Source organism: Eutrigla gurnardus (genome assembly GCF_963514095.1).
Source record: "Eutrigla gurnardus genome assembly, chromosome: 8".
In the NCBI taxonomy this organism is placed as follows: domain Eukaryota; kingdom Metazoa; phylum Chordata; class Actinopteri; order Perciformes; family Triglidae; genus Eutrigla; species Eutrigla gurnardus.
In genome coordinates this window covers 24,870,632-24,887,788 of record NC_139922.1, presented here as the reverse complement: position 1 = coordinate 24,887,788, position 17,157 = coordinate 24,870,632, and the positions used below count along the sequence as shown (strand labels likewise).

General features: G+C 43.9%; 1 protein-coding gene across 2 annotated transcripts in view; it reads right to left on the bottom strand.

Moving 5' to 3' along the window:
• itpr3 (inositol 1,4,5-trisphosphate receptor, type 3) overlaps window positions 1-17,157 on the bottom strand; it is an 84,590-nt gene that overhangs the window by 8,246 nt on the left and 59,187 nt on the right. The window contains exons 21-44 of one of the 2 annotated variants that reach the window (XM_084014897.1): window positions 14,035-14,179; window positions 13,780-13,924; window positions 12,905-13,107; window positions 11,984-12,104; window positions 11,637-11,691; window positions 10,910-11,075; window positions 10,426-10,584; window positions 8,528-8,602; window positions 6,689-6,808; window positions 6,474-6,596; window positions 6,142-6,342; window positions 5,927-6,042; window positions 5,446-5,581; window positions 5,010-5,135; window positions 4,643-4,768; window positions 4,034-4,154; window positions 3,523-3,704; window positions 3,217-3,365; window positions 3,024-3,132; window positions 2,052-2,145; window positions 1,790-1,965; window positions 1,060-1,219; window positions 687-877; window positions 5-205 (exon numbers count right to left, since the gene is read on the bottom strand). In XM_084014897.1, coding sequence (XP_083871023.1) covers window positions 5-205; window positions 687-877; window positions 1,060-1,219; window positions 1,790-1,965; window positions 2,052-2,145; window positions 3,024-3,132; window positions 3,217-3,365; window positions 3,523-3,704; window positions 4,034-4,154; window positions 4,643-4,768; window positions 5,010-5,135; window positions 5,446-5,581; window positions 5,927-6,042; window positions 6,142-6,342; window positions 6,474-6,596; window positions 6,689-6,808; window positions 8,528-8,602; window positions 10,426-10,584; window positions 10,910-11,075; window positions 11,637-11,691; window positions 11,984-12,104; window positions 12,905-13,107; window positions 13,780-13,924; window positions 14,035-14,179 — 3,400 coding nt within the window. The remainder of the gene's footprint in view (window positions 1-4; window positions 206-686; window positions 878-1,059; window positions 1,220-1,789; window positions 1,966-2,051; window positions 2,146-3,023; window positions 3,133-3,216; window positions 3,366-3,522; window positions 3,705-4,033; window positions 4,155-4,642; window positions 4,769-5,009; window positions 5,136-5,445; window positions 5,582-5,926; window positions 6,043-6,141; window positions 6,343-6,473; window positions 6,597-6,688; window positions 6,809-8,527; window positions 8,603-10,425; window positions 10,585-10,909; window positions 11,076-11,636; window positions 11,692-11,983; window positions 12,105-12,904; window positions 13,108-13,779; window positions 13,925-14,034; window positions 14,180-17,157) is intronic. The other variant, XM_084014898.1, reaches the window with a different exon arrangement.

Below are 17,157 nucleotides of genomic sequence, written 5' to 3'. Positions count from 1 at the left end.
CTACCTGGTTCTCCTGGCAGGGGCCCTGGCAGTACTCGGTGAGGGTCTCCAGGGTCTGGGTGATCAGGTGGACGTTGGACTCGTTGATGTAGAGGCCCAGCAGGCCCAGACCTCCGGTGGTGCTGCCACACATGATGTCCAGGAACTGCAGAGTCTCACACACCAAGTTGTAGTTGGTCTTGTTGTTCTGGCAGCGCAGGAAGTTCTGAAACACAGTCAGCGTTTCTGATCAGCTGTTTCTGTGTTTCCGTTTATTATCAACTTTCATTTTTTATTGGAATTTTACTGTGAATGTTTTTTCTGGATTGTTCTTGTTTTTACTGAAGTGTTTTTAAAGTATTATTTTGAGTCTTATATTCTTCTTGTTGTATAGCACTTTAATGGAAAGTGTTTTATAAATAAATGTATTATTATTACTATATTATTATCTTTTCATTTCTGATTGTGTTCAGGTGAAAACAAATAACACGTCCTCCTTCAGATTAGTGGACAGAAAACATTTAAAATGCTTATTTTATTACTTTGTCCTAACCCTAACCCAAAAGTAGTGATATTAAAATCAATATTAATAATAAAATAATAAAAGAACCTAATTAAACTCATAAAACGATGAAATATAAATAATGTATCCCCTTCCTATGTGATATGTATGTCCAGAGACAGATAACTAATAAATGCTGGTTTACCTGCAGGTCCTGGTTGTGGTTCTCACAGAGCAGCTGGAGAAACCTGAGGATCGGCTTCATGATGGTCACCGCCGGTCCCATCTCCATCTCCACCTCCCGCTGCTCCGCCGCCGCTGGCTGGACCGGGGCGATGGACTGGCCCAGCAGCGGGTGACCCCCCGTACCAGGAAGTACCAGAGTGGCAGATCCACCTGCACAAACAGGAAGTGTTCGTCTCATCAGTCAAACGGTCGCCGTGACGATTCACAGCTCTGATCTGTCTCGATAATAAACAGCTTTAAAGCTGAACAACAGGAAGGAACAGAGACACGGTAATAGAACCGGATCATGGAAGTCTGAACCAGCAGGTCTGTAGAGAGTTAGCGAGTCCCACCGTTGTCCAGGTCCTTCTCGCTGGCCTTGTGCGTCATCTCTCCCACGTTGACTGACACGGTGGCTTTTATGTCTGTCTGAGCTTCCTTCATCCGGTCGTGAAGAACCTTGAAGAACTTCTCAGACTTGTTGTCGCCCATCATGAGTTTGTAGAAGGAGTTCTGCAGAGAACGTACATGGGTTGACTCACAGAGCGCCAACTTTACCTGAGATCATGTTGGGTTCATGCTGACTTCAGGTCTAAATCTCTTTCAATTAGCCTGTGAATCGCTTATGCTTAATGCTAATGCTAATTTTTAGCATTCGCAAATCCCAACCTTACATGTAATCTCAAAGTTTAATTTAAATTAGTTTAAACTGTATTTTATCACTATAACAGACCTGTACAGCACTTCGCCAACCATCATCGCTAGCAATTAGCATTAGCATAAATTAAAGGTCCACCATGAATGTTGAAGTTAAAACCAGTGAGTTTTGGCTCCATATTAAAGTAATGTAGACCACCAGGTCATGTGGTGCTTTTTATGCTCTGTAACTGTAGCATGGAATTAGCATGCTAGTTTGCTATCTAGCTAGCATGCTGTTAAGGTATGATGGTTTAGTTTTAAGACCTGAGACTGGAATGAAACCCTGGTCCTAGAACTCTTCTCCTTCTGCACATTTTTCAGAGTTTCCGGTTTCTGGAGACACTCAGCTAAAATCTTCCAGGTCTGAACGGGTTCTGGTCCCACCTGGATCTCGGTGTTGCCCCCCTCCAGCAGACAGATGGCCAGCTGGATGCTCTCCTGGAAGATCTTGTCGTTCTTGCTGCTCATCACCAGGTCGGTGAAAAGCTTGGTCCCTCCTTCCCGGTCCAGCCGACATTGAACCGCTGCCACCGCCGCCCAGTCGCGCTCCACCTCCACACCTGATCCAGGACAGAGAGGTTAACACGCCGGCCCGGTACAGGGTCCACCACAGACGTCTTACGTGTTCGTGAAGCGTCAGACGCACCTGAAGCTCCGAGTTCGGCCAAGTCGTTCTTCGGGTTGTTCTTCCTGTTGGGGAACAAGTAGTTCTGCAGGAGAACCTTCCGCAGGGAAATACCCTGAAACCACAAGAGAACCAGTCAACAGAGGCCCAATGGGATGGAAGTTCACTATTATTATTATAACCAACATTTTTATAGTTTAGACCAGAGGTCTTCCACGTTTTTAGACCAAGGACCCCCCAAGGCCTATAGAGACCCGGTGGAGGGACCCCCAAGGCCTAAAGAGACGCTGTGGAGGGACCTCCAAGGCCTATAGAGACCCGATGGAGGGACCCCCAAGGCTTATAGAGGTGGAGGGACCCCCTATTACATATCATATAATGTTCCTTATTAAACCAAAAATAATGTGTAGTGCAGCTTATAGTTCCATGTATAACAGTACTTTGTAATGATGGATGGATACAATGCTAAGACATTAAAATAATAATTGTAATAACAGATTCATATTTTATTTTTTATTCTATTCTATTTTAGCATTTCTACATCACAATTTATCAACATAATATTAAACAAACAGGAAGATTTATATTTGCTTGATATAGATTGTATTCATGTTAAGGTGTATTTTTGGACATATTTAAAATTTTTGGAAGAAAAAAAAGCTTGGGATCAAATAATTTTGGGGACCCCCTGCAGTAACTCTACAGACCCCCAGGTTGAAGGTCTCTGGTTTAGAGAAAAATGAGACGGTGATGAAAATATGAGCGGATCCCCTTTAAAGTGAACGTTTCTTCTGTGAACTACTGAGATCCAATTTCAGAATGTGAGTAAATGTTCTCTCTTTTAGTCCGTAAACACAAAGTTCAGTAGATTTAGTAAAGAAAGAAACTCAAACAGCACATTTAAAATCTAATGTAAGGATGTCATTCAATAATGAAAACATAAATACACCGTCTAATGTGTAAAAATTAGTTTCAAAAGGTCGGTGAACTGACCTTTTCATCGAAGTCCAGGGTCCGGATCAGCATCTCCTGCAGAGTCCGCAGGACTTTGATACACAGCTTCTCCTCTGCAGACATCAGGGCTTTGGTGTGCTGGATCAGCCTGCAAACACACACGCACACGTTTTCCCATCATCCTCTCTGTCAGTGCTGCAGTGCATGGTGGACACTGAGGACCTGGACCTACTTGGAGATGAACCCCCCGGACTCGCAGCGCTGCCGGGCATCGGTTCCCTCCATGAACAGCAGCTCCGGCTGGTGGAGGACGTCCACGAGCACCGACAGCTCGGCGTTCACCAGCGGCTTCAGACGCTCCTCTAGTGTGTTGATGATGTCCTAAAGACACACACGCGTATACACACACACACGCATATACACACACACACACACACACACACACACACACACACACACACACACACATATTTGTGTATCTTTCTTCAACAGGAGATCTCAAAGGAGGTTTTCTAATGAAACCTTAAACAGTATCTACCTGCAGCTTCTCTATGATGTTCTTGTAGTCCCAGGGGTTGCTAGGGGCGACGGGTCTGGAGGAGCGGGACATGGACTTGTAGTTTGGGTTGGACCGGGACAGAGAGTTCAGAGCAGAGCTGGACAACATGGTGCTGATCTGAGCCTCCAGGTCCAGAGGGAGCGAGATGGACCGGCTCTTAGCTGAGGACACAAACACAACTGTAACGGAGAGAAAACTCGGATCTAACCGATCTAAAACGATCTAATCGATCTAAAACATCAGGAAGGGCAACTAACATTTGTTTTCCTACTTATTAAAAATGTACATGATATGCAGCAATCTGACATTTCTTAGTTCACTTCGTTACATAATTACTTGAATGAGACTCATGTGTAAAACAGCGCCCCTAGAGGTGAATCTGGAAACATAAACTCTCTGGACCAGAGGAGAGAACGGCTCCTGTCAAAGTGCTTCACAAGGAGATGCAGAGAGGTTCCCGGGACTCGGAGCCAAACCAGCTGGGGGGTACCTGTCATGGCGAGGGTCTTGATGCAAGTCTCCACCTGATTCCGGTGCTGCTGCTGCAGCCAGGGACAGTCCAGCAGCCGGACGGAGGACTGGAGCAGCTGAGTCATGATGGTGTGATGAGTCTGATGGAGAGACCGAGAGAGAGACTCACTGCTGTCACTTTGACAGGTCGGACCCCAACAGAACCCAACGGAACCCCCCAATGGACCCCCTTACAGAACCCAACAGACCACAACGGACCCCCCAGAACCCACTCCCCCAACGGAAAACAACGGACCCCCTAACAGAACCCAACGGACCCCCCCAGCAGACCCCAACAGACCCCCCAGAACGCACTCCCCCAACGGAAAACAACGGACCCCCTAACAGAACCCAACTGACCCCCCCAACGGAACCCAACAGACCCCAATGGACCCACGCCAACAGACACCCCCAACAGAACCCAACAGACACCCCCAAAGGAACCCAACGGACCCCCCCAATGGAACCCAACGGACACCCCCCCAAAGGAACACAATGAACCCCAACAGACCTCCCCAACGGACCCCATCGGACCCCAACAGACCCCAACGGAACCTAATGGACGAGCAGATTGCATCATGGTCCTGACCTGCAGCGACGTGCTGTTTTCGGAGAACGGCGAGCTGAAGAAGGCGTTGATGGTGTCGAAGACCACGTTGATGATATACTTCTCCAGGATCGGGTCTGAGAGACGCTTCTCTCGCTTGTTACAGACCTGCAGATGAAACCGCCATGTTGATCTCCCTCCACAACAACCACATCGTGTTGATTTCACAATAAAAGCCCCTCGCTTCCTGTTCATGTGTAAACTCTTATACTGGCAGTCATATTTAAACTAATGAATAGTTAAACAATAGTAAAACAAACACACAGTGGATGACTGGAAGTGATGATCCAAATACATGAAACAGTACTACAGTACTACAGTATGACAGTATTCATGTTCCTGCCGTTACCCGGGCCATGTCCACTGTGAAGTCCTCAAACAGCTTCCAGATGTGATTGGACGTGTAGATTTCCTTCATCTCCACCTCGGTGTCCACGTAGCAGTGGTTCACAAAGTTCACGTAGGCCACCTTCACCTGGAGGCAGGCACACAGGCAGACAGACAGGCATCTTTTAGTTTAAACAAAGTGGCCATTTTTGATGGTAACACAATCTTCAGATTCTCTCCACTCGTATATAAAGGAATTAAAATGAGCTCCATTGAAGCATTTATAATTATAGTACAATAATAAAATATACACGTATACATTATTCTGCATCAGGGGAGACCTGTGTCCTACTACACTGGTAGACCACACTGTATTTACATGAAAGAACATCGACTATAGAACGGCGAGGAGCCTGAGAAGGCGGAGCGGGAATCGAACCCCCGAGACGAGCCAGTACCTCGGTGATGCAGTCCTCGTGGGTCACCACCCGGACCACGTCCTCCAGCGGCAGCAGAGACGTACACTTGATCTCCGTGTAAACGTTCTTGCCCTCAGCGCAGGCGGCGAGCAGCTCCACCAGAGAGATGTGGTACCTGAGACACGTGATATAGAAATGTGTTTATATAATAAATAATAATGTGTTCATATATAAAACATGAGACACGTGATACATAAAACCAACAACTTTCAACTAACCATCCCAGAAAACTTTTAACAGGAGGGAAAGTTATGATCAATAAATGTTTCTAGAACCAAAAACAAAAGCCCAAACTTTCTGGGAACGATAACGTTGGTTTATCGTGGAGGGAACGTTCTGTAGGAACCAAACCCGGCGGTAAAGCAGCAGAAATATGAATCCAGAAACATCAGATACAACCCGCCTCATGTACTTTCACCGAGTGGTATTAATACTTTGACTGCAGTAAGAGTACACCGACCTGAGCGGGCTGCTCTCGCCGACCCCCTCCCGGCTCTCCGCCATCAGCTCCAGCATGACGTTGAACGAGGTCTTGTCGTTGTAGAAGACGACCACGTCCTCGCCCGCGTTCGTTAACTTACAGACACACACATCACAGTGTCACGTTACCATGGAAACACAACCCCAGCGCCTCACCCCCAAAGGTGATGCATTTCGACCTCCCCCCGTCCTCACCTCCGTCATGATCATGTCCTGGCACTTCTTCACGTACTTGCCCTCGGCCTTGATGATGGTGTGGAGGAAGTTGAGGTACTGGACGTGGCGTCCGTGCGTGGCCAGGCAGTGGATGAAGTGCTGCAGGACGCTCTCCGAGATCTCGCTGCACAGCTGGTAGTTGTTACAGAAGATGTGCTGCACCGTCTCCGCCTCCAGCAGCTGCAGACGGAGGAGGCAACATCCATCAGCATCATGTGTGGGTCGATAATTGACTAAAATGATTAATTGAACCATAATAATCCAGCATGAGCACTGCGGTAATCGACTGATGGGTTCTGAAGGTAGCATACCCCCGGGTTGAGAAAGAGGTTGAGGTTCTTGTGCAGCAATGCCTGGTTCTCCTGGTTCCCCATACAGAACTTCTGCAGGAACAGATGGGTGTACCTGATGATCTCCTGCATCTTCACATCGTTCTGCAGACCGGGAGGACAGGGGGAGGGACAGAATCAGCCACAGCTCAGTGATTCAGTTGAGCAGCTTTTATTTTGGCGGTACTCCTTCTCACCTTGTCGTAAGACACCTGCAGCAGGTCCAGCATGACCTTGTGAGCCCCCATGTTCTTCAGCAACCGCTGCTGCTTCTTCCAGACTCCACTGCTGCACATCTTATTCAACCTCTCCAGGATCTACAGACGTGAGAGTTTGGCGGGAGGAGGCGGAGCACAAGTACAGATATGTTTGTCAAACTACGGACAGTTCATGAAAAGATGATGTTTTATTTTCAATTCTGAACATTCATTGTTCCCCAAGTAAAGTACCGACTCTCCACTTAACTTCTCATTCACAAAGACAATATAAACTAGCGAGTCACTTTTTTTGTGGCCGAATACGAAACCATTCGGCCAAACCACCTCCAAAATATAAAAATGAGTTTAGGCACGTTCAATCCGCATAATAATAATAATAAATAAATAATAAAAATAATGATAATAATAACAACAACAACAACACAATTACAATAGGGCCTCACCAGGCATGACGTTGTCGGTGCTCTGGCCCTAATAAATGACAAATGACACTGAAAGATTGTCTGAAGTATGTTTTGGGTAGAAATGATAGATAAATATAAAAAATATATGCTGAAAACCACATTTAGATTCAGCCAAAGAGCTCTACTGTAATACTATGATAAATATACAATATATGAACTAATACTACTCTCTCCTCACTTACAATCCCAAATACTACTTAGCATTATGTTCATATAAATAACTTTACTTCATGGCTACTTGTGTGGGGTTCCCCAAGGCTCAGTGTTAGGCCCACTATCGTTAATGGTTTTCATTATCCAAATAATATTTGATACATTTCAATAAATTTTCATTTAATATAAGTTTTGTTTTTGCTGGGCTAAAAAAGTGAAACATTGAGGTACAATTGAAAAGGAATAGAAAGAAATTGGTTTAATCTGAACAAACAATTCCTAATTGAAATGACACTTCATTCCTAATCTTTGGTTTATGGAAAACAAATTCACAAAGCAGACTTAGGATAAACGATGTTAAAACTAAAACTAAAATGTGGGTAATGATGCTGGAGGCCACATCTAACTTATGTTAAAGGAGTTATGTCTGCAACTATTGCGACTGTTTAAAAATAAGGATTTCCAAAATCAGGCTTCTTTATAAACATTTTACCGTTCACTAATATTTCTGTGCATTAATCATGCATGCTAATTACATTTTCATACGACAAAAGAGAACTCGGCATAAAACTTCTTCAAGAGTTGCGAACACTGAGCATTAAAATGGACGGGATGAAAGAAACTTTTGGGAGAAAGTTTTATTCCAACGTGGACAGTTTATGTGATTCGCTGGCGAAGCTTGTGATTGGCAACAGAAATAATTTGAAGGATGACCTCATTCAAAAGATCAAATTAATACCAGATAATTTGAACTAATGGCAACAATTAAACGGTTGGAACCCAAAGTTGATCGGATGAAAGAAGATGTTTGATTGCCTAAACTTTAGAATGTAGTTTTATACAGAACAAAGATGGCGGATTGTGCCCTTTATTTCTTCACATGAGAAGAAGTTGATTCAGGGGGATGATTTAAAACATTTGAACCAAACTTTTTAGTTTCTGCTTAATTTACATTTCTGCGGGTGCTGTTATCCAGAGTGAATATTAGGAACACAATAACTAAAAGTAATCTGAGGAGTGAAAGCCACAATTTGTGAAGAGATTTGGACAAGATACCACAAAGACTTCATTAACAAAAAGAGACACAACAACCCTGCCCACATTGATTGATTGACAGGTGATCTGTTGGAGGTGCACCACAGAAACGCCACAACGGGGAAGGAGACCGAAAAGGAAAACCGAGAACGACGAGAGTCCTCACCTCTTTGACTTTCTGGTAGTTCTCGTTGCCCTTCTCCTGCTTCTCCTTCTTGGGCGTAGCATTGTCTGACGCCCCCTGCAGGATGCAGACGGTAAGACAGCATATGCGGTTGTCTTTGGGTAGAGTACTACATCATTCACACATGAATCAGTAATACAGTATATGTGTTACAATTATAAACACATATAGGTGATCGTCCATGCGGATCCTCAGGGATCTTTGTAGCTTTGTGGACACAACAAGTTGTTTGATGTCCATTTTAATTAAATAAATGTGAGATTACAAATAAACTATGCATTTGCAGAAGTGATTTTCATTTGAAATCAATTAATTCAATTCCAATGCCACAACCTTTTAGGGTTTCATAGCACAAATATTGTGGTGGCTTAATTTTTTAGTCTTCTGCATTTTCTGCATTCAATTGTTCTCTGAATCTCTGCCTATATTTCAAAGTTAGTGCAAAGTACAGTGATTCAGCTAAGCTAATTTCGTGCAGCAAAAAGGCAACAAAGTCAACGTAAAGTCACAAATAGACGCATCACATTAGTCCAGAGACCAGACCAGACTAAGTGGAGAAACCAGAGACTGTCTGTGGTCCCTCAGAGGTCTACAATAGTAGCTCCCATTAGTCCAGAGACCAAACCAGACTATGTGAAGAAACCAGAGACTGTCTGTGGTTCCCCCAGAGGTCTAGACAGTAGCTCACATAAGTCTAGAGACAAGAGCAGACTATGAGTCTGTCTGTGGTCCCCCAGAGGTCTACGATAGTAGCTCACACTAGTCCAGAGACCAGACCAGACTATCTGGAGAAACCAGAGACTGTCAGTGGTCCAAACAACAAGGTCTCTGCTGTATTTATGTCTAGACGACCTTATTTGGAGTGTTGATGGAGCAGCTACAATGTTAGCATAGCCTAGCACCCATCAACCAGACTCCATTCAGAAAACCAGCATTTTAAAAGTAGTTAGCTTGTGGTCTTGCAGGCAGACCTAACAAAGCATGACTTGATAATGATGGTGATCAGTAAAAATTGTGGAGCTATTTCTTCATTTGGACATCGTTGTTGGTTGCAATCTGCAACCTCACCACTGGTTGCTACTAAATCCCACACACAGAACCTTTAATTGTGCCTTTTTTCACAGTATAACAAAACAGATGAGAGAGAGAGAGAGAGAGAGAGAGACTGAAGGAGGTTCAGGTAAGTTTCGTTAGAGAGAGGGGGTTAAGTGTGACATGCAACAAAAACCCCAAGCCAAACCTGAACCCAGAACCATATGGTTGCACCTTAAACCATCTCAGACATAAGCAAGCCCCACACCGATGTTAAGTAGAGTAAACAGAAGAATGCAACGGGTAAACAAATATTCAATCTAATGTAATATTTTGTTACGTTTTTGTTACTTAGTACTTAGTTTCATGAGTGATATTCTGATTCTCAATTCATATTACTCTTCTACCAAGAAAATGGCTCTTGGGCTGGTTAAAGCAGTGACTTTGAGTTAGTTAGTTAGTTGGTTAGTGGTTATATACTTTAGTTGTTATTTCGAGCAGCTTGGCACAGCCATCTAGACATTAAGATCACAACTGTTAGTTCATGAACTCTCTCTAAAAAAAAAGCTGTATGCTGATGATGCTGCACTTTGCACCATCTCACCTCTATCCCTTGAACTTTTTTGTGTGTTCAATTTTATTTTGGTAATATTTGCATGCATAATTTGTGTTTCAGATTGAATGAGGGGCTACAAATATCCTAAATGTCAACTCATTTGTTTAAAGGTTTATTTGCATTAATTAATGTTCTGACCACATCTCCAACATTTATTTGACCCTTTCATCTTTTCAAAATGAATGCCAATTATGGCAATAAAGATGAATAAAATGATGTTTGTGCTCCCCACCTCTACCTTCTCCTTCTTTTCTTTCTTCCCGTCGCCTCCACCCAAGTTCTTTTTCTCCACCCACAGTTCAGATTTCTCCACCAGTGTTCGGAGGCGATCCAGATCCGCCTTGATCAGCTTGTAGTTCTCCACATCCTGAGCCGAGATCAACAACTGGACCTACAGAGGCAAGGTGCGTCACCGAAAAGGTTCAACTTGCATTTACAATAGTAATAGTTTATATGATAAAAGATCGATACTTTGCATTTGTGTGTCAATACAATCGCAAAATATCTCGATACTATGCGGTCATTAACTACAACACATGTTGAGGACCAGTCAGCTGTTATTGATCAGAACAGGAACATCGTAACAAGGGATGAACTGATTCACAACTGAAAGTGAAAATAGCACCGAGTGGACAGACGTTTGACACGGTAAAAGTGCAAAGTAATGGTTTTAAAAAGTTACTTTTCATTGTGTATGAGTGTGTTTGTGTACATACCTGTTTGAAGGTGTGCAGGACTTCCTGTCTCTGGCTGAAGTGTCTGAAGAGCAGCTGCAGGGCTCCAGAGATCAGAGGGGGGTAGTTGTGCATGGTGAGGTGAGTCAGCACCCGCAGGAACATACGGCCGCCTTCATCATCTACCTCCAGGATACTGTTCCCCTTACTACACACACACACACACACACACACACACACACACACACACACACACACACACACACACACACACACACATATACACACACACACACACACACACACACACACACACACACACACACACACACACACACACACACACACACACACACACACATTTTTTGTCGCCCTTTCAAATTAACGTATTTCCAATCCGAACTATTGTTCGTGCCTGCACCGCATGTTTACGTTGCGCTACAAAACCAACGTTAGCTTCAGACAACAAAACCTCTTAGTCAGTTCATGAAAACCGTTGCCAACACAACACTTTGGGATTCACGGTGTCCAACACGGTCTGTTGGTCTAAGTCCTGTATTGTTGGACCCAACCGATCATTAGCCTTCCCGTTTAATACTACGTCACCAGATCTGGATGTTTCATCTTCACGTGGATGAGTTTAATTCATGTGTCCACCATGAAAAAGAATCCTAATTAACTTCACATTGACATTGTGAACACAAATCCAAACCATTGCATTTTGGGACTATTTCCCGACCTGCAGGGAGACCAGGTCTACGTTACGTACCCGACTCCAAACATGGCCTCGGCCTGCTCTCCAATGTGCTGCAGATTGATGGTGGCTGAGGAGGGACAGACACAAACAACAGACTTCCAGATGACTCACATAAACACATACTAACACACAGCAGGATGTGTGCTGAGGTGGATCACACAAATACATTTGGTTTTTTAAATGACAGATTCATAATCTGGGAAAAGTTAAGTTAAATTAGAATTTCCTTTATTGAATAAAGGTAAAAGACGAAGCAGGGCAGCACATTGTTACTGTTTACATTCTGTTTATGTGTGTCAAATTTAAAAGTAGAAAGACAAAACTTAAAGTGTGTTTCCATCAGCTGTGTGTGCGTTTACCTGCATGCTCCATATTGGTCGTGGCGTCGGCATCGGCCATTGGATAAACATCCACAAACTCCTTCTTAAACACCGACAGCAGGAAGGAGAGGCGGTAGTCCAGGCGGACGTTCAGGATGAACTGAAGAGGAGTGTTCAGGCCGAGTTAGGAACGCTTTCACTTCCAAATAATAATTAAACACAAGTGTTTGTCTGTCAGGTCACTTCTCAGTTTGCATGTTTGTCGATAAGAAGAAATGACATCTATCAGGATAACGTCAAATAAAATGCCTTGACGTTACTGCAACCAAGTAGGTAGCACGCTAACAAGGTGGATCATTTTAATCAGCCATTATCAACAGGGCTAGTTACCTTGCATGGGTTAGCTAGCAAGCTAACTGTAGCAACAGAAATGAAAGCAAACAGAAGTAGTTTCTGGGTAGCATGTAGTGGACTGGGAGCTCGAGGGCTACAGCCAGCTACACAGCTTCATCTCATTTGCTAACAACTAAACAATTAACATCACACACTTGGTTTGGCTTGTTTATGTGGCTTTAACCTCTAAAGAAATGCTAACATTTTAACACTTCAGGCTACAAATGTAATTGTCTGTTAGTTACCCTATGAGGGCAGTCCCTTCCTGGTGGAGCGAAACCTGAGTCTGAGGGTTGAGCACTCTTAAATCCGGGAGCCAATCAATTGGGCAATACCATGTGCTGCCATGTCATGGGGGGGTTTTGTTTTTTTGAAGTCTATCCAACCGCTCTTTGGTTTGGGTATCCCCCCTTGTGTCATTGTGTCAGGTTAGTCTGTTTAGTTGTGTGATATTAAGTAGATTAATGTTGCATTGGACTCTTTGATTGGCTTATTCTTGGTTTGGACTTTATGGCTGGCTTACATTATATCTTACAACTGTACCTAATGAAGTATTTTTTAAGATACCTGTAATATCTCCAGTATCTTCAGCTTGGTGTCCATCACCGTCAGGTCCATCTTAATGCTACTCTCTTTACTTCCCCTCTGTCCGTCGAGTGCAATCCCCGCCCCTCTGGCTCCAGCCCCTCCAAATATGGACTGCTTCCTGTTGAGGACCATGGTGGACATCATCTGACCCATCCCATGTATGGAGCGCTTCACGTTCTTTCCTTCAAACCGTGAAGAAAACAGCAATAGTCTGCATTATTACATTTAAACATTAAGTGATTTCATTACACAGCCATAGAACATTAACCCTGTTTTCACAAGGCTAAAGAACCTTACTGAAGCCACCAAAATCACTGACTTCGATGAAGTCATCAAGGTCATATGATGACAAACTTAAGATGATACATTTGTTTTATCCCTGAAGACTCTTAACCTTAATAGTTTCAGACATTTTTCTATCGTCCACATTGAAATCACAAATCTGAACAGACGACATGACCTATAGTTAAAAAATGTTACTGTCGTGTGAAAAAACACTCAAACTTACCAGTCAGAAGAAACATGTCTTCAAGAAAAAATAAAGTTTATAATTATAACAATAAACACATACAACATGGTAAGAATCCAATGCAATACAATCCACTTTATTTATAGAGCACATTTAAAAACAACAAAATTGACCAAAGTGCTGTACAAGTCAAACAACATATCACACAGAGATCAAAAGAAGACTGAATTAATTTGTTCGACAAAGTGTTATTTTAAGAACTAACAAAACACTTTCTAAAAAGAGCCTGTCTGAAATGTTGGCAGTCATCAGCATTGATCGACATCATGGAAAGAGAGGACTGTATTTGTAAGTTTAGGAGAACAGTAACCAGAGCAGAGAGTACCTGATCCATCATCGTGGAATAAAAGCCCGGCGTAACCAGGATTGGGCCGACAGTCGATGATCCCAAGCAGGGTTCTGGTGAGTCTGAGCAGCTCAAAGAAACTATAGAAACCAAAGTAGATCAAATGTCTGGCCAGACTAACCACCTGGATGAACAGCAAAGGAAGCAAAGGAAGTGATCACGTGAGGAAAGAATGAGACCGAACGATGGAGAGAGATGTGCAATGAGACAGGAAGTAGAGGCGAAGGCACTGACCTCGTATGTGAGTTTGTTTTTCTCCTCATTGTGAAATGGCAGCTCGTCATTCAGCACGTTGTTGAGATATTCCTCCATGAATACCATTGTGTTGGAGAAACGGTTCTTCTTGTTGTCTCTGCTGTCATCCATGTTGGAGTCATAACTGAAGATGGATGAGATAAAGAAAATACCTCAAATAAGTCAAATCTAAAAGCAGCTGTTAACCCCTGCAAGCTTCACAATGATAATATTTATCTGGTGATTATCATTTTAGCTTGATGGTTATTTTCCAATGAACCTTACGCCTGAACAGGGACTTGAACCCTGGACCCTCAGATTAAAAGTCTGATGCTCTACCGTCTGAGCTATCCAGGCTTCTCTAAATTAGCCGTCTGGAATGAGAGAAAAGCTTGAAGCTTGATATGGGAGGAGAAGACTAAATCTTTGTCATGACCATTGGTATTGGCAGCGGCCTCAGATGTGGGCTTCATGGTTATTTTCCAATGAACTTTACGCCTGAACAGGGACTTGAACCCTGGACCCTCAGATTAAAAGTCTGATGCTCTACCGTCTGAGCTATCCAGGCTTCTCTAGGTGAGCCCTAATGAATGAGAAGAAAGATTGAAGCTTGATATGGGAGGAGAAGACTAAATCTTTGTCATGACCATTGGTATTGGCAGTGGCCTCAGATGAGGGCTTGATGGTTATTCTCCAATGAACCTTACGCCTGAACAGGGACTTGAACCCTGGACCCTCAGATTAAAAGTCTGATGCTCTACCGTCTGAGCTATCCAGGCTTCTCTAAATTAGCCGTCTGGAATGAGAGGAAAGCTTGAAGCTTGATATGCTGGCGAAGATTAAATGTTTGTCATAACAACAGGCAGCTGCCTGAGATGAGGGCTTGATGGTTATTTTCCAATGAACCTCAAGCCTGAACAGGGACTTGAACCCTGGACCCTCAGATTAAAAGTCTGATGCTCTACTGTCTGAGCTATCCAGGCTTCTCTAGGTGAGCCCTAAGGAATGAGAAGAAAGATTGAAGCTTGATATGGGAGGAGAAGACTAAATATTTGTCATGACCATTGGTATTGGCAGCGGCCTCAGATGAGGGCTTGATGGTTATTTTCCAATGAACCTCAAGCCTGAACAGGGACTTGAACCCTGGACCCTCAGATTAAAAGTCTGATGCTCTACTGTCTGAGCTATCCAGGCTTCTCTAGGTGAGCCCTAAGGAATGAGAAGAAAGATTGAAGCTTGATATGGGAGGAGAAGACTAAATATTTGTCATGACCATTGGTATTGGCAGCGGCCTCAGATGAGGGCTTGATGGTTATTCTCCAATGAACCTTACGCCTGAACAGGGACTTGAACCCTGGACCCTCAGATTAAAAGTCTGATGCTCTACCGTCTGAGCTATCCAGGCTTCTCTAGGGGAGCCCTAAGGAATGAGAGGAAAGGTTGAAGCTTGATATGGGAGGAGAAGACTAAATCTTTGTCATGACCATTGGTATTGGCAGCGGCCTCAGATGAGGGCTTGATGGTTATTCTCCAATGTACCTTACGCCTGAACAGGGGCTGCGTTTCAATAACAGTTTGAGTCGCCCTTGCTCACTTGCCCTCAGCCCTTGCTATGACGTCACACGGAGGCCACTTGGAGGGCGGAGGGAAAGAGGGCGGAGGGGGAGTGAAAGAGGTAAATGGAACACACCTGCCCTCATTCACTAACAGCCCAGACAATCATGGATCAACCACACGTTGTTGGAGTAGCGCTATACTGCCTATTCCAAATTACACAAAATATGCGGAGACTCATTTCATTGAGACGAAGACGTATTCTGCGCTTGATGGCAATACGTCGGCTTATATACTTACACTTTTAAACGGTGGGCTCTGCCATAACTCTGCAACAGACAGTCTAATTGCACAATTTAAGAAAATGAATTAAATTTAATTAATTTTCTACTTTCTTCTTTCTTCTTCTTCCTTGGTGGTGAATAGACAACAGACACTGGTGTTTAAGGTTTATTATCGCCACCGCATGGACATATTTTTCGTGCACCACTGCAATGCATTGTGGGTGATATACAGCTCTGAAGTGGCCATCGTTGTTCACTCGATCACTCAGCCCTCAAGGGTCGATCTCACGGAGATCACTTCAGCTGTTCAGGGAAATGGAACAGCCCTTAAGATGGCGGCGGGGATTCCCCCGAGGGCAAGTGCTTAGGGCAAGTGAGCGAGGGCGACTCAAACTGTTATTGAAACGCAGCTAGGGACTTGAACCCTGGACCCTCAGATTAAAAGTCTGATGCTCTACCGTCTGAGCTATCCAGGCTTCTCTAAATTAGCCGTCTGGAATGAGAGGAAAGCTTGAAGCTTGATATGCTGGCGAAGATTAAATCTTTGTCATGACCATTGGTATTGGCAGCGGCCTCAGGTGTGGGCTTCATGGTTATTTTCCAATGAACCTTACGCCTGAACAGAGACTTGAACCCTGGACCCTCAGATTAAAAGTCTGATGCTCTACCGTCTGAGCTATCCAGGCTTCTCTAGGTGAGCCCTAAGGAATGAGAGGAAAGGTTGAAGCTTGATATGCTGGAGAAGATTAAATGTTTGTCATAACCGTAGGCAGCGGCCTGAGATGAGGACTTGATGGTTATTCTCCAATGAACCTCAAGGCTGAAGAGGGACTTGAACCCTGGACACTCAGATTAAAAGTCTGATGCTCTACCGTCTGAGCTATCCAGGCTTCTCTAGGTGAGCCCTAAGGAATGAGAGGAAAGGTTGAAGCTTGATATGGGAGGAGAAGACTAAATCTTTATCATGACCATTGGTATTGGCAGCAGCCTGAGATGAGGGCTTGATGGTTATTTTCCAATGAACCTCAAGCCTGAACAGGGACTTGAACCCTGGACCCTCAGATTAAAAGTCTGATGCTCTACCGTCTGAGCTATTCAGGCTTCTCTAGGTGAGCCCTAATGAATGAGAAGAAAGATTGAAGCTTGATATGGGAGGAGAAGACTAAATCTTTGTCATGACCATTGGTATTGGCAGTGGCCTCAGATGAGGGCTTGATGGTTATTCTCCAATAAACCTTACGCCTGAACAGGGACTTGAACCCTGGACCCTCAGATTAAAAGTCTG